Source organism: Candida metapsilosis (genome assembly GCF_017655625.1).
Source record: "Candida metapsilosis strain BP57 chromosome Unknown scaffold1, whole genome shotgun sequence".
Lineage (NCBI taxonomy): Eukaryota > Fungi > Ascomycota > Pichiomycetes > Serinales > Debaryomycetaceae > Lodderomyces > Lodderomyces metapsilosis.
The window spans coordinates 2,369,860-2,392,129 of record NW_027138159.1 but is presented as its reverse complement, the minus strand read 5'-3'; the positions used below and the strand labels follow the sequence as shown (position 1 = coordinate 2,392,129).

The window sequence follows — 22,270 nt, the reverse complement described above, 5'->3', positions numbered from 1 at the left end:
ATAAATATAAACCAATTTATAAACTGGGCAGTCATTTCTTTTGTCCGTTAATAGTAGCAACGATTCTTCTTGAATGTTTGTAAGTTCTAAATTCACATAACCAAATGCCTTGCCAAGTACCGGTGTTTAATTTACCATTTGTAATAGGAATACTCAAGCTAACACCAATAGTGGAGCTCTTGATGTGACCAGGCATATCATCAGCACCTTCATCGGCATGAATGTAGTGATTTCCTTCTGGAGCAATCCTATCCAAAGCAGTAGTCATATCGGTACGCACGTCTGGATCGCAATTCTCATTCAATGTGAGACCAGCTGATGTGTGTTGTAAAAACAAATTCAATATTCCAACTTGGTAATCACCGATTTGAGGAACATTTTTGTAAACTTCGTCTGTGATTAAATATGAGCCTTTACTCTTGGGAGAAAGACTGAATGTTGTTTGGTGCCAGCTTGACATTTTGGTGTTGTAGTGTAGTTAATTGGAATTGATGTAAGTAGATGAATGTAGTCTACTTTTATAGTGAATTTCACCAATGATTGCAAATACTTTTTTCGCTGACTCAAATCGAATCAAACTTTGCTGTTCATGTTTTTTGTGCAGCAAAGTAACTTCGATTGAGATTTCAAGTATGTACGGCATGGAAGTCCACTGCGTACAGATGAAGTATTCAATTAAATTGACACTCGTTGAAGCTGAATTGTAGCAAGTTAAACGTTGTTTATGATACAGTAACAAGATGCTCAAGCTGTCATTCGGATGTGACAACCAGTATGCATCATTTTGGTGCAAAATATAGAGAAGGCAATGCAACTCGAAAATATAAAAAAAAATTGAACAACACTACTTGATAATCAGAGTTAGTTCTAAACCCTCCATAGACTACCTCCACAAGCTCAAACAGCTCTGGAAAAATCTGTATACCCAGCTGTGCTCCTCCAATATTACTGTTGCAAACATACCCAGTTTTGTGTTTCCAAAGCTTTGAAAAATTTAGGAGATGAGATCTCAATAATTTTTTTTTTTCCCTTTCTTAAACAAGTCTTCACAAGCGTTTACTTTTACTATCCATAGATTACAAATGCAAGTCGCAGTACATCAAGAAGATGCCGACATTTTGCTCAAGCAAAAGAACATTCTCAATGAGGATGTTGTGGAAAAATATAGAGTTGCCGGTCAAATCACTCAAACAGGATTAACTTACCTCACATCATTGATCAATAATTCCTATCACTTGGGAACCACCGCCAAGTTGACAATCCAGCAACTATGCTTGTTGACGGACTCCTTTTTAACTGAGTTATTGTCAAAACATTACAATAAAAAGGTTGATGAAAAGGGAATCTCACATCCAACTACAATTAATGTTAATGAATTATTGAATGGATTTGCACCTGAAATTGATGACGAGAGAGAATTATATTTGAGTGAGGGAGATGTTGTCACCGTTAGCTTGGGAATTCAAATTGATGGTTACACCTCCAACTTGACCCATACTTTGGTCATATATCCAACTAATGCCGATTTGAAGCCAAATGGTCCATTGTTAGGCAATAACGCCGATGCTATTTGTGCCACTCATATCGCTACTGAAGCTGTCGTTGCTTTACTAGGAGCTTCATTATCACCAGAAAAACTTCCAAACCAGCTTAAAAACAGTGCAAATGCAATTACAGGTACGCAGATTCGTCAACTTGTCGATGCTGTGGCTTCTTGTTTCAACTGTACTGTTGTTCCTGGCTCAAAGGTTAGAAGAATTAGGAGGTTCTTGGCTGGTCAAGCTGAAGGGATTGTTGCTGAACGCGATTTTAAAGGTGTTGTTTGGGATGAATCTCATCAAGAAGCTAGTCTCTTGAAACAAAGCTTACCTCAATCTACTGAGTTGACTACCGAGGTTAAACCTGCTTCTACTTCCAACTCTAGTGCTGTACCTACAGACGAGTTTGTCATTGTTCCAGGAGAAGTATACCATGTTGATATACGTATGTGTGGAGTTAATTCCGAGGAGTTGGGTATTGTTACCACCGAAGAAATCGATCACTTTACCGGAAAGAATAACAAGCAAGAGTTCACCTCCAAGGCCTCAATATTTATTCGTGATTTTGCCATTGTTCATCAATTGAAATTGAAGACTTCAAGAAAGCTCTTAGGTGAGATTGATAAATCGTTTTCGGTATTCCCATTCAAGTTGGACTTTGCTAGTAAAGCTTTCCCAATCAAAGTTGACGCAAACGAGGAGGAAATAAGGATCCAAATAGATCAATTGAGAGAAGATTTGAAAACATTCAGATTAGGTGCCGCTGAGTTAAGCAATCGTCATCTTATACAAAGTAAGCCTATCCAGATCACCAAATTTGTTCCATTGAAAGAAATTTTGCTAACTGCAAACCCAACTGGTAAACACGGTATAGATGCTGCCAAGCCTGTTTTACCTGGTATGGAGATTCCATTGCCCCAATTGAATATATCATCAGTCAAGTTGAAGTCCTTGTTGAAAAAAGGACACAACATAGCAAATGTGAGAGAAGCTACAACGGTATTGATCAATAACCAATCACAAGAGGTTTTAAGGTTGAATGGAGGAGAGACAACTGCAAGAGTTAATTGGATACACTCGCAATACAAGTTGACGGACGATTTGAATGAAGTGATTACCCACTTGGTTCAGTTAACAAAGGACAAGCGTTTCGGTATCAAGATGAAGGAGGTAGGTCCTCACAAGATGATCCAGCAAAGCTTAGGAGTTGAATCTATGCAAATGGATTAAGTAGTTTAATAGAATCAAAACATTTCTGAAGCGCGCTAGGCTGCGAGACTGTATTTATTTTTTTTAATTTTTGGACCGGCGTGGAAATCTCTCAGGCGACAATTCTGCCCCACCCAGTGTGGCATCGGCTGATATCAGACATCCATGCATACATATGTAGTATCACGAGAGCAAAGAAATCTAAAAAAAAAAAAAAAAGAAAGAAAAAATAAAATTATAAAAAAGAGGCTGTCGTGCATGTTGTACAAGAGACAAAAAAGAGTGAGAATGAGTGAGTGAGTGAGTAAAAACAATTTTGTCTCTAATTTTTCTTTTCTCTCTTTCTTCTATTTTTGCTTCGCCATTTAATCAAACATAGAAGAGTTCATCACTGAAAGGTATGTGTGAAATACTAGATCACCAATAGGCAAGTTCAGGAATGATCAGGAAACGTGTGTTGTGTGCATGTGCTGTGTGGTATTTACATTGAGCTCACTCAACAATTAAAATTTGTTTATCAACACCCCTTTTGTCGACAACGTATCAAACAGCAAGCAAATTGCCACTGTGTGTGTGGGATCGTCTGGCAACAGAGAAAAGATTTATCCTATATGGTTCACTACATGGGAGTCAATCACAATTGACCAATCTTACCCCCTTGGACCTCATTTTAGATCTACATCTGCAGACTCACCCAATTGATTCTTGTTTATAGTTTGTGTTGTCAACTTATTTTTCTTTTTGCCATTTTCCAGAGCACAAACTTTTGGTGTTGAGACACGACCTATCACACACACACGAAACACACACAACACACACAAAATTTTTCTTAGAGAGAAAAATTGTCGACTCAGACAAACGATTCGGAGAGAGCAAAAAAAAAAAAAAGAAAAACTAGAAAAAAGTCAACAACTACCGCAAAGTGGTACGAACACACATCCAATTGGAATTCATCTACATCTTCATCAAGTTTGTAATCAGTATTAGAAATTTGCTTGATTATACTGCTGAAGAAAAATTGTACAACTTGTATGTTCTACAGTATCTGAGCGTTTGTTGGAAAACTTTGCCTACAGATCTCCTCCAATCATTCCACACAAACTTGACTTGTTATCGTCCAACAGTTTTTTTTTACTAACATTTAATAATAGTTTATAATTTTTGATATCACTGTACACAACTATACACACACACTCACATACACAAGTAACATCGCAACACTTTTGAAAATGACTGTCTCACGTGAAGATTCCGTTTACCTTGCCAAATTGGCTGAACAAGCTGAAAGATATGAAGAAATGGTTGAAAATATGAAAGCTGTTGCTTCGTCTGGTCAAGAATTGTCTGTTGAAGAACGTAATTTGTTATCAGTTGCCTACAAGAATGTTATTGGAGCTCGTCGTGCTTCATGGAGAATTGTTTCTTCAATTGAACAAAAAGAGGAATCTAAAGGTAACGAGAACCAAGTTGCTTTGATTAGAGATTACCGTTCCAAGATTGAAGCTGAATTATCTAAAATATGTGAAGATATCCTTTCTGTTTTGGACAATCATTTGATTTCATCCGCTCAAACCGGAGAATCTAAAGTATTTTACTACAAGATGAAGGGTGACTACCACAGATACTTGGCTGAATTTGCTGTAGCTGATAAGCGTAAGGAAGCTGCTGATTTGTCATTGGAAGCTTACAAAGCTGCTTCAGATGTTGCCGTTACTGAATTACCACCAACACACCCAATCAGATTAGGTTTGGCTTTGAACTTTTCTGTGTTTTACTATGAGATTTTGAACTCTCCTGACAGAGCTTGTCATTTGGCTAAACAAGCTTTTGATGATGCTGTTGCCGATTTGGAAACATTGTCTGAAGATTCATACAAGGATTCTACTTTGATTATGCAATTGTTGAGAGATAACTTGACTTTGTGGACTGATTTGTCTGAAGCTCCACAAACTGAGGAACAACAACAGCAACAACAGCAATCGAGTCAACAAGCTCCAGCTTCTTCAGAGGCCAAGCCTGAGCAAGAATAGAGTTAATGTAAATTTTATAGTTATTGTATCTGTGTGAAATAAATTCTGAATAAGTGAACGATCTAGAGTTGTAGTAAGTCTAGTGAGATAGAGTAATCTAGGCGAAAGCTACTCTCCCACGGTTAGTCTCTCAACGCGTCGTAAGTTTTGGTCATCACACGACAAAGAGTAGAAAATTAATTTTGTTATGATTGAGAATGCGTGCAAAGAGAGACAAAAAAAATAAAAAAAAAAAATCAACTCTTAAGAAGGAGACACCAGATCACAACAAAAAAAGAAAAACAAATCGTGTTTATTTCAACAAAGGGTCTAGAATTATACTCAACCGAAACCACATCTTGGTCCAGAATACATCACAATATGCCAGAACCAGTAGGAGTAGCCAACTTACCCAATCAAAGGTATGTGTTAATAGTAATCACCCCATGCTGGTACACTATTAAAAACAACTCCTTTTCCATTTTTTCTTTTTACAAATTGGATAAGCAAAGTTTTCTTACAACCAACCAGAAAAATTCATAGACATGTTCTCCCCATTCGCATTACGTACTAACCTTAAAACCTAGGTACAAGATTGTATCCAAAGAAGGTGCCACATTTACCATTATGGTGGCAGGAGAAAGTGGTTTGGGAAAAACAACATTCATCAATACCTTATTCCAAACTTCATTAAAACCACATCAAGATCCACACAACAGACATAACAAATTCACCTCGTCTCACCAGACTGTAGAAATTGACATAGTTAGAGCCATTTTGGAGGAGAAGAATTTCAAAATTAGATTGAATATTATTGACACACCTGGATTTGGAAATAACGTGGATAACAACGATTCTTGGGTTCCTATTATTGATTTTATTGACGACCAACATGAATCTTTTATGAGACAGGAGCAACAACCTTCAAGACTTGCCAAAAAGGATTTGAGGGTGCATGCATGTCTTTATTTCATTAGACCAACAGGTCATCTGTTGAAACCATTGGATATCGAAGTTATGAAGCGATTATCCACCAGAGTAAACTTGATCCCGGTTATTGCTAAAGCTGATACTTTGTCACCTCAGGAGATGGACAATTTCAAAATCAGAATAAGAGAGATTATTGAGGCTCAAGATATAAATATTTACACCCCACCTTTGGAATTGGATGATCCTGCTAGCGCAGAACATGCTAAGCAATTGATTGAAGCAATGCCATTCTCCATCATTGGATCTGAAGAGGAAGTTGAAGTTGCCCCTGGTCAATTTGTAAGAGGAAGAAAGTATCCATGGGGAATAGTTGAGATTGAAAATGACCAACATTGTGATTTCAAAAAGTTGAGGAGTTTGTTGTTGAGAACTAATATGTTGGACTTGATTTTGTCGACAAATGAATTGCACTATGAAACATTCCGTTCTATTAAATTGGGTGGTGACGAAGACGAAAATGGAAGAGTGAATGGCGTCGACGATGGTTCAACCGAGGAAGTGATGAATGAAAAGGGTGAAGTAATCAAGAAACCATCCACTAAGAAACCAAGAAGAGTGTATAATCCAAAGTTTAAGGAGGAGGAAGATGCATTGAAGAAGTTCTTTACTGAACAGGTCAAAGCAGAAGAACAAAGATTCAGGCAATGGGAAACCAATATAATTAACGAAAGAAATAGATTGAATCAAGATTTGGAGGAGTTGCAGTCGAAATTAAAGAGTTTGGAAGAACAAGTTAAGAAATTGCAGATTTCCAAACGTTGAGGTAGTAGATAGGGGGTTCACTTTCTTCTTTTCCTTTTGCTTTCCAATACCTAGCTTAGTTAGTTTGTTTGAAAACCCTGTCTATTTTTCTAATGTATGTTATTTGAGAGTATAAAAGTGGTTATTGTCTTTTGTGAGGAGAAGAAGCTCTTTTAACAGTGACGGTTATAGGTGGAGACAGGAAACTTTACACAAAATATTTTTTTTCATTTTTGTCTTTTCCTCTAAAAACCCCATCCGGAGATCAAAAGTTGGTTTGACAAGGTTCATAGGAAAGTACTTTGCTCAAAGCATTCATCTTTGACTTTCAAATTTCAACTTGCTTGCGCGTTAATAACCGACAACTATGATTTCCGACAACAGTTCAATGAGACATGAAGCCGATTCTAACCACGGCACGAATCTTACATACACCATGCAAACTCCGTTAACCCAACAAAATCCTCACCAATCGCCACCACAAGAACACAAGTATAAGCGGAACTACCGTGCATGTCTCAACTGTCGTATGAGAAAAGTCAAGTGTGATTTGGGTCCTGTTGATAATCCTCATAATGGGAAATGTGCCCGATGCTTACGAGAGCGGAAAGATTGTGTGTTTGTTGAAAGCAAGCGTGGTGGAGCTAATAACGTATTGAGCGGGAGACGGAAGAGGCAAAAGCAAAGCCATCTGACAGAGTATGACACGAGCCAATCTCCGGAATCAGCGTCAAGTGGTTCTCATGTTGGAGCAAACAGTTTGCATAACCAATATGGCTCTTCACCGCAATCACTACCAGGTATAAACAACATCTTGGTTCAAGGTGACTCCGATATTACAGGCGGTCTGCATGGACCGAGTCCGAGCTCATACGAAGCGGCAGCAGCATCAACTACACAAGATAACAAAAGCGGCAGTGCCGTGGATAAGACAGGACAACGTAACCACTTTGCCACTATGGAAGGAGCTTTGGTATTTTTGGCCAGTGCTGCAGGAACAATTGCCAAGGCCGACGAAAGAGACAACATTGACGCAAGAGCCAAATACGATCAAATTGAAGCCATGACGGGGAATAGCAGTCACAGACCGAGTGTTGATGAAAACAACACACCACAGGTGCACCAAGAGGATGTCAGTTCTCCCCATATACAAAGACAGAACTCTCAACTGCATTATGTTGCAAGCCATCGCTCAAGCATAGATATTGGAGCACAAACCTCACACCCAATGAGTCGCAATAACTCAATTACAAGCCAGCAACCTAATCAGAACTATCCCCCCAGTTCAAGCCGCCACGATTCGATCGACGGTAAAGCTCAGATATATCCGTATATGAACCCTACAAGGAATAAGCGAATGACTATGCCTGCCGCTGAAAGCGGGTATGCAGTACGTCCCAGAGCATCAAAGAAGTTGTCAAGTATCGAATATATTGGGCCTTCACCACAAGGTATCCTTACTGAAGAGGAAGCTGAACGTTTAATCAATTTGTTTTTCTCCACTATGCACCCATATTTCCCTCATATTCCTAAATTTCTTCACTCGCTGAAAGTGTTGTCTGGGTATCCTATACTACTTTGTGCTATTTTAACAATCTCATCACGGTATCACCCATTTGAAAATAATGCCAGTAGTTTACAAAATGGAAATGTACCAAGAAATATTGAAGTTCATGACCGATTGTGGCTTTATGTTCAACGATTGATTTCACAAACAGTTTGGGCTGAGGCTAGTACGAGGTCAATTGGGACAATCTTTGCATTTTTGCTCTTTACTGAATGGAATCCCCGAGCAATTCATTGGAGATGGTCAGATTATGCCAATAAAGCAGAGGAAGGAGGTAATGACAATGACAATGGAATGGCTGGTGGATTGAATTCTCAAGGTGGTAGTATCGGTGCCATGCATGCGGCTACAGCAGCACTTGGTGCGAAAAGTGGCAATAGTGCAGATGGCATGGATGGAAATGCATCTGCTGGCGGTCAGAATCTTGCTGGATTAGGTGCCATGCGAAGGAGTCATCGTATGGCGTGGATGTTGATTGGAAGTGCCGTTCGATTGGCTCAAGATATGGGGTTTATGGAAATGAGTTCAAAGACCTTGATTGCAACTCATATAGCTGAAATTAATTCAGTTATGGACATTTCACGTCGATCAATGCTTGCACATTCGTTATCGGAGATTGATTTAGATGAGGATGAAATAAGTGAAGAGGATATGGAGTTTGGTGAAGATGTTGATGATGATGTTGATATTATGAGAATGAGTGAGGAGGAACTTAAACGAGCAGCTAGTGAGCACACATTCAAGTTTACCAAGGCACAAAAAGCACAAATTGAATTGTTGCAGATTATGTCATTAGGTCATGAATCGTTTTATGGATACAAGGCGCAATTGGGTCAATTATCTCAACGACAAAATTTGGCAGTGTTGAATATTATTAGTCCCTTGATCAACAACTGGAGCCGCAAGTATCGACAATTCCTTATTCCAACCAGTGGTAAATTAGCTAAACATGTATCAAATTTCCAGCATCAATGGACAAAACCGAAATCCAAAACATGTCAAGAAATCAATGAGTCTATCCAACAAGAATCGTTTATTTTCGAGTTCAATTATGTTAAACTTTACATATATTCATTGGCACTTAGTCCATCACCAAGAACCATGATGGGGAAGAAGAATAATCGAGTGTCACTTAAATTAGATGAGTTGTCGAAATCAGCTAGATTTATTGAACAAGCGTTTAATGCAGCTAATGAAATGTTGAATGCAGCTCATAGGATCCACAAGTTTAAAATGTTGCGATTTATGCCTGTTCGTTGGTTGACGAGATTGGTTCGTGCTGTGGCATTTATTGTAAAATGTTACTTGACAATAACAGCACAAAAGAATAACACTAGTGGCGGGTCAGCAGCGTCAGCATTTGCATCGACTAGAGAAACTTATGATCCAACTGTCTTGTCATTTAGTTTGATTAGTATCGATGATATATCTTCCCTGATTCATCGTGCTGCATTGACATTGAGAGATTGCTCACCAGATGAGTTACATTTGTGTACGAGGTATTCCAATATTTTGATGTATTTGTATTCCGAAATGAAGAATAAAAAGAATGAGAGGGACGAGGAGGAAGAGGCGATGGATGCAGGTTACAATTACAATCAAGCAGAAAGTCTTGTCACTGATGGAGGCAGGTATCAAGCTTTTGAACACGACCCTACCAAGAACCCACAGTCTTTGCATGGTATTCCATTAAACGCCTCAGCGGAGCAGTTGACTCCACAGCATCAACTGTATGAAAAGCTGGATGCATTCCCATATGGACCCTATTTCAAACAACCAACGAATGTGCCCACCTCGGCACCAATTGCTATTGGTGTCACTGGCAAACCAACCAGCCCAATGCCACTTCACTCACCATCACAATCAGCGCCTGCTGCAGATTCGTCCATGCCCCCACCATCAAACCAGCAGCACGACAAGGGAGTATCTCGTGTATTAAACCCCGCTACAGATACAAGTCATTTGGGTGCATCCTCAAACAGTTTCCATCATTCTGCATCAGTTGCTGATGGAGATGCCGCAAATAGCAGTATAGCAACGGGTAACACCGACGCCAACAACAATAACAATATGATGGGTATTGGTGATTCAGAAGTTATGGATTGGTTTATGAATAATCAAACCATTGGTTTAGATTTCGTTGCTCCTTGGACAGAGATGATTGAACAGCAGTTGAATTCTAATGATCAAAACATTAATTTTTGATAGAGGAGTGAAGGAAAGTGGTTTTAAAAAGAGTACTTGTACGGGGGTGATGTGTACTTAGAGATGAAGAGAGAAGGGCGAGGGTTGAATCTGTACTTAAATAATTGCCAACATATAAGAATAGAATGAAGTTCTACGTCAATTTTCACTGTTTGATTCTTTTATCGTTTATCAAGTTTATCACGAGAAGTAGAACCCAATGAACTTCTACGAATACTTGCTCTCTGCATTCAATTATACTGCATATTATTTCAGAGGCTATGTAGCTAATCCTCAATAGAATAAAGCGTAAGCTCCAATTAGACGATGAAAGCAATTGTTTCTATTAGGAATTTGGATAGGAATTTTCGAGTACTCAGCCCCTTGTGTTTTTTTGTCGTTTTCCCCTTGTGCCTGGGGGGCGACACATAATCTTATTGTATTCGGACAATGCTTATTGTATGTTGCAAACAGAAACGCGTACATAGATTTAAAATTTGTCCATAAATGGTTAAAAGCTAGATGCTATTCGTGTTTTGATTGTACATGTCCCACCTCCACGTGGAATGGAACGCAGCTCATTGTTGGCTTACAGAAAACTGCTACAATGAAAATTTGCAGCATCTGTTTCCATTCTGTCATTTTTCAGGGGGGAAGAGAGTATTTTCTTTCTAGATTTAAGATCCTCCATGTAGCAGTACTCATTATGGACCCAAATTTCTTGGCTATTTTGCTTCCAATGACGTAAGAATAGCTCTTGCATTGTATAGAGCTCTACATATGCAGATTTGCTATTTTTAGTTGTATGTAGGCCTAAAGCCATAGCGAGAGAAAAATGGGCAAAAAAAAAGAAAAGATGGCTGGCTGTTTTGAAAACAATCATAATGTGGTGATTTCTTCTTTCAGAAATTACGAAGAGAAAAACGTGGGGGTTTCATAATGGAGAGACCGGAAGTGGAAAGAGTTGCTGTAGAATGATCCAGGTCTACAATCTGCAGCAAGATTGGTTGCTTTGATGGGTGCAGTTGTCTTGCTTCATGTATCGTTTAAAAATTTTTAAAGCGCTGGAAAACGCATTAACGTTTTGCAGTCGTACCTCTCAGCACGGCATTCGCCTTAACTTGTTCCGCAAAATCCCACCCGAATGTTTCGTGGTAAGGCAAAAAAAACTTGCCCCCTCTCTCTCTTATGGCGACTGGTAAGATTCTCTTTGTTTAGCAATTTCAGTGGTATGTTTTTGTTTTTGGTATTGTGTACTATTGGTTACACAAGTATTGTTAGTTATTTATTTATTTTCTTGACACGCCAAAAACAAAGTAAAGAATAGACGACATTTTATAAAATTACTCTATTAAGTAACTTTAAAAAACTAACAATAGTAAGAGAGACACATATGCACACACAACCACAGTTCTGGAAGACTACTAGGTATCACTTTGGTTGTAGTTCCAGCTATACAGTAACTGCCGTAGGTAGTGGCATCACATCTTTTACATCTGTATTTATAACTAGTGCTTACAAGAAACATAGAGAATTTTTCTCGAGGAGGATTACGAGAATTTCATATGCACCACGGCGAATCAGAAAGATAGAAACCCCAAAATAAAGTGTAAACATTGGAATAACCCACCCTCGAGGAAGATAGTCAAATTCTCCACAAGCACATCACAGACGTAAATGTACTTTGAGTTATCATCAAGCGCACAACTAACTGAATCAAAGTTGTTTGTGGATTTGAAGAAGCTATGGACAAACTAGTGATAGAGGCGGCCCACAGAATAGCAATTCAAAACAAACATATGCATAATAACATTGCACAAGCTGCATTGTTTGTGTTTGTTGATTGTTTGAATGTCGGCGCACAAAAGAGTCTTTTCGTATTGACAATTTTTTTTTTTTTATTTTTTATTAATTAATTAGGGAGAGAGGAGGCTATGCCAAAGAAGAGAAGAAACCGAGGGGTTCCTCAAAGACAATGCCGCCTTCGCAGTTCACAGTTTGTAGCAACCACCCCCAAGACAAGTCTTAAACCCCGAGACTACAGCTTCCACAACATAGATCAATTTTGTATGCCTCTCCTTTTTCTTGGTACCTCGTGGCGTAGTAGTTACCTCTCTCTTCGTTAAAATTGATCCGATTGAACTAACAAAATGTCGCATCTTGCCTCAAAGTGATAGATATTGTGTCATACTCTCCTTTCAAATGTCGCTCCTAATTTATTTTTACATCCGATCGGAACACAAAAAGAAGAGAATTAGACGCTGAAAATTCTCGAGGGAGAGGGGAGGCACAGAAGAGTACTGAAGTGAAGAGATATGCTCGTGGAGACTAACAAAGTAAAGCCGTAGATCCAGCAGCATACAAGAAGAACTCGGTTGTTCCTTGTGTTTGTTTATGACTTTTGCTTGGTTACGATTAAGGTTTCTCTATTGAAGGAAAACAAAAATAAATAAACATAGCATACAATGCAATACAAAGAATATACTAAATCAGCCAGCTTGTAAAAGAAAGATGTACACAATAAGTACAAGGTAATGCGGACAAAAGCGGTTAAGACAAAAAAAGCAATTTATATTATAGTAGATGCGACATTTCTGATCTCTTTCGTTTTATAAAAAATTTTTAATTTTCAACAAAACAAAAAAAACCCTTTTTCCTTTTCCTTCTTTCTTTTCAACAACTAAAACCTTTTTATTCAGTCCGTTCGCTTTTCTTTTCAACCAACAACAACCACTACTTTTCAATTTACATCCTTTTTGTCAAGAAGTTAAAAAAAAAATGCAATTGAAAAACTTATTAGCTGTATCAGCTATCGCAGGTTTAGTTTCTGCTGCTAACAGTATGTATATTATTAACAATTTATTTTCGGGTAAATTCCATTTCAAGATATAATTTTTTTGTTTGTTTGTTGGAATTATTTTCTTGTTGAGACAGGGGTCTCCTAGCTCAGCGAATACTTGGATACCGGTGTTCACCATTTGAATCGTTTGGAGGAAAGGGGTCAGCATCGTTTTTAGAGTTGGTGGCTCTAAAAAAGTGTGCCTTGCATGCACTTGCATAGATTTTAGTCAACCCTAAACAAAAACAAGCTACTTCTTTAAATACACAGACCTTATTATTCCACATCAATGAAAATTCTCAACTCCCAATAGAGCCTTTCATTGAGGTCAAAGTTGGGAAGTACGTTGCGGAAAGAGAGCGACACGAAAATCCAACAAACAGCCACCCGAAAAATAGAACTTTTTTTACTAACTTTCTTTTCTAGACTCCACTTTAACTACAGCCACTCCGCTGATAAACAAGGACTGTTCTTTCTCAGACTTTACCGCTACTGCTTCATCTCAAGTTTCTCAAGTTGCTGCTTGTGAAACTGCTGCTGGTAACATTGTCATCAACGGTGATGCTTTTGGATCAGTTGAATTGACTGGTTTACAACAATTGTACGGTGATTTGGCCATCAGGAACGTCACCAAGGCTCAAACTATCAATGCTCCAACCTTGCAATTGGTTTCCGGTGATTTCGAAGTTAATGCTTGTACCGTTTTGTCCAACTTGAACTTGGCCCAATTGACCACTGTTGGTACTTTGGAATTGAATGCTTTGCCAGCTTTGGAATCAACTGGTTTGTCCGCTGGTTTGACTTCTGCTGAATCTATCATTGTTTCCGATACTGGTTTGAACCATTTGACTGGTATCAATGTTTACCAATTGAAGGTTTTCAATGTCAACAACAACAATGATATTGACTCAATCGATTCAGGTTTGCAAGAAGTTACTGACACTATTGACATTTCCTACAATGCTGAAAAAGTCGATGTCAACTTGGACCAATTGTCTTCAGCCAAAAACATTGTTTTGCAACAAGTTAACTCATTCCATGCTCCAAACTTGACTGTTGCTAACGGTTCCATCACTGTCACTTCATCTTCCCTTGAAAAGCTTGAATTTGCTCAATTGAAGTCTATTGGTAACGCTCTTGCTCTTAACAAGAACGAAGACTTGGAAGAATTGGACTTCCCTAAGTTGACTACTATTGGTGGTGCTTTGCAAATTTCCGACAATGACCACTTGAAGTCATTGGAAGCTTTCAAGAACATCACTTCTATTGGAGGTACCGTCAACATCAACGGTTCTTTCGACAATGGTACTTTTGACTCATTGACCAAGGTTGCTGGTGGTTTCATCTTGAAGATTGACGGTGACTTGTCATGTTCCGCTTTCAACAAATTGAACTCCAACGGTGATGTCAAAGGTGACAAATTCCAATGTCAAGATCAACAAACTACTTCATCTTCATCATCAGCCAAGAAGAACTCTGAATCTTCTGATTCATCTGATTCAAGTGACACCGGATCTAGTTCCGACTCTTCATCTTCATCTTCATCATCATCATCTGGTTCAGCAAGCAAATCTAACGATGCTTCATCCTCAAGAGTTGGATTGTTTGCCACCGTTGTATCTGCCTTTGTTGCCATTGGTGTTGCATTGTTCTAAGATGAAAAAGAGTTTTACTTTTGAAATAGATTAATCCCCTGTTGGAGAAATTTTTTAATGCTTGTTTTTAATATATATATTATTCGGTCTTGATAAACTGGATTTCTGCGTAGCCCATAATAAAGAAGAATTTGAAATCCAAACAGTTGTAAAATGGTCTCTCTCTTGTTGCCTATATATCTACTTTGTCTATTTTCTCCATTTCTAGTGCTTTAGCGACTTCTTTGGCAAACAAATCGGCCGTTTCGTCAATGCTTGGAAGTGCACTAACTTCTCCTCTCTTTTCCAACTCCCGCTTCAACGAAGTTGCTTGCTTCAGTTTCAACCCACACATTTCAAACGTATTTAGGAACTTCAAGTCAGGGTCGATATTTAAAGCAATACCAAACTCGGTAACCCCATGACGTACTCGGACACCAACACTAGCAATTTTCTCTTCTTCTCCCTGGCTGTTGATTACCCAAACTCCTGGATTTTCATCCAGAATCGTACCTTGAACATCAAAGTTTGCCAATACATTGACCACTGATTGGAGCAATACTTTATTTACAAAACACTTGGCTGAAAGTTTGACAAACGATTTTAAATCAATCACCACATAAGCTACAAGTTGGCCCATGCCATGCCATGTCACTTGGCCACCACGCTCCAATTGGTAAAACTTGCACCCAAACCGATTGAAATTTTCAATATCTTGCTGACTAACCTGTTTCTTCAGTTTCAAGCCTGATGCATATACATTCTCAAATTGGAAAGTGAGGACAGTCGAACGTGGTTGTACTTGGCTAGCTCGGTGTAGAAGATCTTGAATGGTTGGTTTCAAAGATGGGTTCTGCCTCTCAATCCGTCGTATATTTGATTCCAACCTTTTGTAATCAAGATTCTGCTCCATAAAGACTGACTGGATATCAAGACCATGTTGAAAAGTAGAAATGCCCGGAAAATGGATATGCTGGAGTGTACGGTTTGCTTTGTTAATAGTGTGATAGTACCGATTCATCGTATGAGTAGTTATACCTTTGGTTTTTTGTTTACAATTTTGGAATTTTTTTCACATTACAAATCGTGTAGTCCCAACCATGGACCGATATCAAGATAAGATCAAGCCCAAGCCGCGACCGGTGTCGGCAATCATATCAACTACAACTACCAATGTTACCTCACATGATCACGGAACGCTTTTTCTGCCGTCGTCGTCAACCCTGCTAAAACTGATGACTTCACAACAAACACCACAAGCAACACCAGTACCCACCAATCATTTACACTCGAGAACGAAATCAGATCAGCTGAAGGGTTTACAAAAGCCTCGAATATCTCTAGAGAGAGCATTGAAGAAACCGTCCATCCAAATCACAAAGAAGGATATTCTTAAAAACGAGCTACGTACAAACAACATTGACAAAACCGAGCATAATCGTGCTGAAGTACAATTTCTTGTTTCTATTTATTCCCCTGGACTACGCCCATTACGAAATGCGAGCTTAATGGAACGATTAAAGAGTCGATTACCGATAATGGTGAACAATTATGATGTCAATTTGTCATTACATATGTTTCTTTCCACAATCATGGTCAAGTTTGTCAATCTGTGGTATTTGACGAAATTAAACACTGGTAATTTAGAGTTTCCAAAACTGGTTTACAATGATATTTTGGTGGCTTTGGTACAAGATGCAGCAAAGAGGATCGAATCTACTACCAGCTGCAATATGTTGCATATAGTGGATGGCTTGATTCTGATATTGAATACACATTTGGAAACATTTGTTGGTGAAGGAAAGTTTCCGTATAAAGTGCTTGATGAGTATTACAATTTGACAGAAACGGAAAACAGCTTGTTCTATGATGTATCTAAGGATCCAAAGGATATACTACAGATGTATTTTTCACAAAGGCATGTTATTTTTGATCAGCCTGATGATGCAAAAGAGGATCAAGTGTTGCTTTACTTTCGAGTCATGGTGAAGTCCATTCTTGAAAAAGTTATGGCAAATAACACAAAGGATTCGATATTTACTTCCAAGATAGTGAGCGATTTGCTAATATTGACCCTTGGTGATTTCGTATTGAATCAGCTCTTTCAAAAGCTATCCCAGCCAGCATTCCTTTTGGGTTTAATCAATAAAGCAGTGGTACATTTGCTATTGGCGATGAAAGAGCGGGAGAAAAGAAAGGCTCTAGAGGAGGTCTCCAAACAATCGTTCATTTCCACAATCGTGGCATTTGTATGCACCATATATACACAGGCTGCGATGTTGGCTCTGGCAATAAAGCTATCATCTGGATACGAAGCTCCTTTCGATGTGATAAACTCCTCCTTATTTCTGCTTGTGGGTACACTATTAACACTCAAGCAAATAAGGCCATTGTTATACAACCTTTTCATTTCAACAAGGACTATGATGCTTGGCATCCTGGGATTGAAGAATGGTATCAACAATGTGGCCCTGAATTACGCAATAGAACACCTCAATAAGGCCATTACAGCGGAATCTGTTGACAAATTGATCAACCGGTTAAGAACTGACTTGTTTTACTCAGAAGACAAGAATGTGCTGCGAGAGGAGCAGAGTGCCTCACTTGATATTGTAGTTGGCAACCTTGTCGAGCTATTTCAGTATATCCCTATGGGAAAGCGGATAAATCCTTCTATTTTACGGAATAAAATCAAGCGGGTCTTGATTATATTTGACCAGGATGAGCAATTGGATCCTACAAACAAAATAAACCAGTACTTGATCATCCAATTATTGGATCGTATAGTTTATGCTGTATATAATGATATATAACATTGCATAAAAAAAAAAAAAACCTCGCTGTAAATCATACCACCAGATTTTGCACTGTGAGAATTACACCCTTGGAAAACCTCACCTCCTCCTCACCACTCTATACACTTCAATGATGATCACTCGTGCCACCAGAGGCTCCTCCTCTCTACTAGCTTCCACTGCTAGGACACAATCACGAACATTTGTACTCACCACCTTAGCAACCACTTTATTCGGATCTGTCCTTTGGTCAAAAAACAATGTTCTTGCATCAAAGATGGAAAACAATGAATTGCACTATGACGACCCAAACAAGAAGTTCCAAATAGACAAGAAACCAGCATTTCAACGTCCAGAACCAGAGTACCCTGGACATGTACCATTGTACAATTACGAAAAACTCTTGATGTTTCTTGGATCATCAATTGGATCGTTTTTCCACCCGGAACGTAATGAATTTATTGTTGCTCTTGGAGAATCAACTGCTATTACACCAGTTTTGAAGAGATTACAAAAGACAATGTTGAGCGACAAGACTGGACGACAAATACTTCGTGAACGACCACGTATCACTTCATCATCGTTGGATTTAGACTATTTACGTTCCTTACCTGACAATACCATTGGTAAGCAGTACATTGTTTGGTTGGATCGTGAGGGAGTTAGTCCAGATACTAGAGTGCCAGTTAGATACATAGACAATGAAGAACTTGCATACATTTTCCAACGTTATCGTGAATGTCATGATTTCTATCATGCAATCACTGGATTACCTATCATAATCGAAGGGGAAATTTCAGTCAAGGTTCTCGAGTACCTCAATATTGGTATCCCAATGAGTGGCTTAGGTGCATTATTTGCTCCATTGAGATTGAAAACGAGTCAACGCAAGAGATTGAGAGAGATTTATTACCCATGGGCATTGCAAAATGGACTATTTTCAAAGCCTTTGATTAATGTGTACTGGGAAAAGATCTTGGAGAAGGATATCAATGAGTTTAGAAAGGAAATGGGCATTGAACCACCTCCAGATTTGAGAAATATGAGAAAGGAGTACTTTGCAGTGAAGAGAAAGGAGAAGGAAATGAAACAGAAGAAGTAGTATGTACATAGGCGTAAGTGCAAAAAGCTATATATACATCACTATCTTCTCTTGAGATTCACAGCCTACTCGATAATACTCTTTGCAGCTGGGTCACTTTAAATAATTTAAAGTTGCGACTTCTGTCACAAAAATTTCAATTGCAATTGCTACTGCCGCGTATTGAAATTTTATAAAACTGTCAAATATACTTATTGGTCTCTTTTAGAAAGAGATACACTTCTTCGACACTTCCTACCCACAATGTCTCAACTTTTCTATAAATACTTTCTACAAAAGGTATGTGTTATCACCAGGCACAATGTCGTTCCCATACTAACTTTTCCAAGGCAAATCTTGATCATCTTGTAACTTTTGGTGAGCAAGAGGATCCATATTTCGAGGAGATTCCAGAAGAGGACCTACACTTTTATCAAAGAAAGGGAGCCAAAAGAAGAAGAAAGTTGCCATCGTTTATACCTGCCCATGACTTAAAGATTTTAAACAAGTTCAAAAAACGTGCATACAGATTAGATTTGCAATTAAGTTTATGTGGACTCCGTCTTGGTTGGGCAGGTATTATTGGATTGATTCCTGGTATAGGTGACATTCTTGCTGCATTTTTTGCATTACAGTTGGTAAAACTTGCACGAGAAATTGAAGGAGGATTACCCAAAAGTTTGGAAGCGCAAATGATGGCCAATGTGTCGTTTGATTTTGGTATTGGGTTGATTCCAATTGTTGGTGATTTCATCAATGTCTTGTACAAATGCAACTCGAGAAATTTCGTATTATTGGAAAAGCATTTGATTAAAAAGTATGGTAATGGAGCGGGAATGAAATCGGTACCGGCGACAACAACTGTTGATCATGGTTCAAAGGCACAACAGAAAAGAGTTTATACAGCAAGAACGGTTGATGATCCCGCGAACAAGGTATAAAGTAGTTCATGGTTTTTGTCGTACAGTCAACTCACTTGTCTCGAGTGCACGACTCCGAAAGTGTGGCTTTCAAGTGCAAAGTTAAACACACACGGTAAAATCAATAAACAGGAATACCTCTGAATGATCACAAGTGTATATTCAGTCTAAACGTAACAAACAGACAGACTTAAGATGAATAGTTATGTGAATAAGCGAATACAACGTTGTGAATGTAGCTTTTCACAGTGATCGCGACTCACTGCTCAATACCAGCAATACGTTGTATATCAATATGAAACAATATAAAGTCAATATATTCGATTTTTTTTCTATAAACTGATATAACTCAAGAAGAAGGAACAAGTCAATATGGAGATAGGAGGTAAATAAAAAAAACGACTTGGTAAAACAACAACAATAATAAGGTAGAAAAATTTTCAAGTCTCAATAATCATCATCTTATCATTGACTGTTATTAGACATCTCTTTCCATCCTCGCCACCTGGTCTTCCCAATTCCTTAAAGGGTTGTATCCCTGTGCTATGGTGCCCGCTGCTATGGCTGCAAACGCCAATCCCACAACATAGTCAGCCCACGCATACGTGCATAATGTTAATGGACCGGTTATGAAGCCAGCAGCTATTAACACGAACATGGTTACACCGGCATGCCCAAAGAAAAGCTTCCATCCTCTCACAACCAGCCTATCACGCATAGACAACTGTCTGTTATTGTGAGTGAAATTTAATATTAACTCTTTCGTTGGTCTTTCATCAGTATATCGTTTCGCGAACATTTTCAACATCAATATAATTAATAATGAGGTTACACTTACCCCCACTATTGTTTTAATTGCTATTCTAATGTCCCAATTTGATTTCTTCAAATTCTTGTTTTCGCCTTCTGTTGTCCATATTGATATTTGAGTGGTCTGTTCAATCATACTCACTAAATATCATCTCTAAATTCCACTTGTTTCGCTTTCACTGCGCGCTCTACTATAAAACAGCGCGCAACAGAATGACCCTCTTTTCCACAACAAGTACATTTCCATTTCTTATCAGACTTCAGTTTATTCGAGGTGGGAGCCTTACTTGTTGATCTTTCCTTCTTTGGGGCTTTCCTGAGTTTCAACAGTGGAGGTTATGATATCATAATTATCAGTAAAGGTTTGATTCACAGCATCTCATACATCAATGAATGAGACATCAAAATTGGTAGCGACTAACTTAGCTTGAGGCAAATCCTTAACAGCGAGCAAAGTGTTACGCATTTTTTCACCATCAATTGTAATCAGCGCAGTTTTTGCCTTACCTGTAGACCTCGAAATAGTCAACTGGGATTTCATGTAGACAATAGTTTTCTCCATGTAAGCTGGAGCTTTATCAAACAAAACTTTCAATAACTTAATCCAAGTATAACTAGTAATAGATTCAACCGGGTTGAACGCAATGTAATTAGTTACTTCAGCATGGATAGTGAGAAAGAACGATTGGGGTTCACATGAAACTTCCAATCTTTTCAAAACAGTACCAACAATATCAGCGAAAGTTGATTTTCTAAGTTTATTCTTTCCCATTTGGAAAAGTGTACCATAACGAATAGGATACCATTCGTCTCCTGCTGGCACTCTTGTAGTTGCTTCAACCAACTGCTTTAAACCTTCATGTTTAGTCTTTGCAGCTGCAGCAACAACAAGTGGTCGGATCGTTTGATCCGGAATAAAGCAACGATTCTTGTAATGAACCATCTGATCAAGCCAAAAGAAGAAATTACTCAAGTCATCTCCTGAACATTTGGGGAATTTACTCAAGTCATAACGGTTTAATTCCATTTCTTCAGCTGGAGATCTTCTAACTTTTGGACTTAACATGTTGTAGTAAGCAACGAAAGCCTTTTCAACATCTGGCATTGGTACTTTGACATAAGGCAATTCATCAACCTAATTCAACTCCATATACGCACCACGCGCAGCATTGATAACTTCAACAGCTTCTTCATGTCCATCAACATAAAACCTGGCACCTTGTTTAAAACTAGTGTCAGAGACATCGGAATCCTTGGAGAAAGAGGTCAGCTTAGAGTCAATTAAACTCAAAGCAGTAGTAGAGCTACCCACTGTATCAACATCAGCCGACACGTCCTCATTTGCAGTGTTCTCCTTTCCCGAAGTAACCTTTTGATCAAACTTTGCAGTAAGACCAGCAATCATCTCAATCAACAACTGCTTATCAGCTTCTTGCTTAGCTTGGATGTCCATCAACACTTTAGACATCCAATCAACTTTAAAAGCACCAATCTCGTCAACACTGTCATCAGCACCGTCCTCAGACCCATAGCTTTGAATTCCTTCAACAATTATGCGTCTCAAATCAACATGACCCCAGGGGAAGCAAACTTTCCAACACAGTCAGTCACATCTGCTGAAGTGAGCTAATTCAAGAAATCTTTTGTTTTTAAAGTTTTGTATATTAGACACGACTTTTTGATTACACAATAAGGAATTACGTTTTGCAATTGTTTCATGGTTACCAATTGGTTCAAGTTTAATCCTTAGCCTGGTGAACTTCAGAGGGAGTTCTAGTTGCCAGCAAGGCCACAAATGATGTTTCAGACTTTGTGCGAAGTTTTATCTAAAAGTATAAATAGGGATTGATTTCCCGTATTGTAAATTTCAGTTTATAAGAGTTTTCTTTTTCTTACTTAACGAATACATTTTATTCAAGTTGTTTATAAAGCTATTTATCTACAATGTCTTCA

General features: G+C 38.5%; 11 protein-coding genes across 11 annotated transcripts; 8 read left to right on the top strand and 3 right to left on the bottom strand. All coding sequences in view use genetic code 12, as the record gives it.

The window, feature by feature from the left end:
• Nucleotides 1–31: 31 nt before the first annotated feature.
• Nucleotides 32–460, bottom strand: I9W82_001082 (uncharacterized protein; the record flags this gene model as incomplete). The annotated part of the gene is made up of 1 exon (XM_067689790.1): nt 32–460. The coding sequence occupies one exon, from the start codon at nt 458–460 to the stop codon at nt 32–34; it is 429 nt and encodes a 142-aa protein (XP_067551105.1).
• Nucleotides 461–1,082: 622 nt separating this feature from the next.
• Nucleotides 1,083–2,768, top strand: ARX1 (putative hydrolase; the record flags this gene model as incomplete). The annotated part of the gene is made up of 1 exon (XM_067689789.1): nt 1,083–2,768. The coding sequence occupies one exon, from the start codon at nt 1,083–1,085 to the stop codon at nt 2,766–2,768; it is 1,686 nt and encodes a 561-aa protein (XP_067551104.1).
• A 1,208-nt stretch (nt 2,769–3,976) lies between these two features.
• Nucleotides 3,977–4,777, top strand: BMH1 (14-3-3 family protein; the record flags this gene model as incomplete). The annotated part of the gene is made up of 1 exon (XM_067689788.1): nt 3,977–4,777. One exon carries the CDS (start codon nt 3,977–3,979, stop codon nt 4,775–4,777), a length of 801 nt encoding a protein of 266 aa, XP_067551103.1.
• A 360-nt stretch (nt 4,778–5,137) lies between these two features.
• On the top strand, nt 5,138–6,508 carry CDC12 (septin; the record flags this gene model as incomplete). The annotated part of the gene is made up of 2 exons (XM_067689786.1): nt 5,138–5,178; nt 5,344–6,508. 2 exons carry the CDS (start codon nt 5,138–5,140, stop codon nt 6,506–6,508), a joined length of 1,206 nt encoding a protein of 401 aa, XP_067551102.1.
• A 346-nt stretch (nt 6,509–6,854) lies between these two features.
• Nucleotides 6,855–10,259, top strand: ARO80 (Aro80p; the record flags this gene model as incomplete). The annotated part of the gene is made up of 1 exon (XM_067689785.1): nt 6,855–10,259. The coding sequence occupies one exon, from the start codon at nt 6,855–6,857 to the stop codon at nt 10,257–10,259; it is 3,405 nt and encodes a 1,134-aa protein (XP_067551101.1).
• Nucleotides 10,260–13,016: 2,757 nt separating this feature from the next.
• On the top strand, nt 13,017–14,732 carry ECM33 (Ecm33p; the record flags this gene model as incomplete). The annotated part of the gene is made up of 2 exons (XM_067689784.1): nt 13,017–13,077; nt 13,504–14,732. The coding sequence occupies 2 exons, from the start codon at nt 13,017–13,019 to the stop codon at nt 14,730–14,732; spliced, it is 1,290 nt and encodes a 429-aa protein (XP_067551100.1).
• Nucleotides 14,733–14,904: 172 nt separating this feature from the next.
• Nucleotides 14,905–15,650, bottom strand: I9W82_001076 (lipoyl(octanoyl) transferase; the record flags this gene model as incomplete). The annotated part of the gene is made up of 2 exons (XM_067689783.1): nt 14,905–15,564; nt 15,648–15,650. 2 exons carry the CDS (start codon nt 15,648–15,650, stop codon nt 14,905–14,907), a joined length of 663 nt encoding a protein of 220 aa, XP_067551099.1.
• Nucleotides 15,651–15,811: 161 nt separating this feature from the next.
• I9W82_001075 (uncharacterized protein) lies at nt 15,812–17,524 on the top strand (the record flags this gene model as incomplete). The annotated part of the gene is made up of 1 exon (XM_067689782.1): nt 15,812–17,524. The coding sequence occupies one exon, from the start codon at nt 15,812–15,814 to the stop codon at nt 17,522–17,524; it is 1,713 nt and encodes a 570-aa protein (XP_067551098.1).
• Nucleotides 17,525–17,636: 112 nt separating this feature from the next.
• Nucleotides 17,637–18,608, top strand: COQ4 (ubiquinone biosynthesis protein; the record flags this gene model as incomplete). Its single annotated transcript, XM_067689781.1, has 1 exon — nt 17,637–18,608. The coding sequence occupies one exon, from the start codon at nt 17,637–17,639 to the stop codon at nt 18,606–18,608; it is 972 nt and encodes a 323-aa protein (XP_067551097.1).
• Nucleotides 18,609–18,851: 243 nt separating this feature from the next.
• On the top strand, nt 18,852–19,528 carry I9W82_001073 (uncharacterized protein; the record flags this gene model as incomplete). Its single annotated transcript, XM_067689780.1, has 2 exons — nt 18,852–18,887; nt 18,938–19,528. The coding sequence occupies 2 exons, from the start codon at nt 18,852–18,854 to the stop codon at nt 19,526–19,528; spliced, it is 627 nt and encodes a 208-aa protein (XP_067551096.1).
• A 457-nt stretch (nt 19,529–19,985) lies between these two features.
• On the bottom strand, nt 19,986–22,226 carry I9W82_001072 (uncharacterized protein; the record flags this gene model as incomplete). The annotated part of the gene is made up of 4 exons (XM_067689779.1): nt 19,986–20,441; nt 20,703–21,427; nt 21,476–21,907; nt 22,214–22,226. 4 exons carry the CDS (start codon nt 22,224–22,226, stop codon nt 19,986–19,988), a joined length of 1,626 nt encoding a protein of 541 aa, XP_067551095.1.
• Between the last annotated feature and the right edge of the window lie 44 nt (nt 22,227–22,270).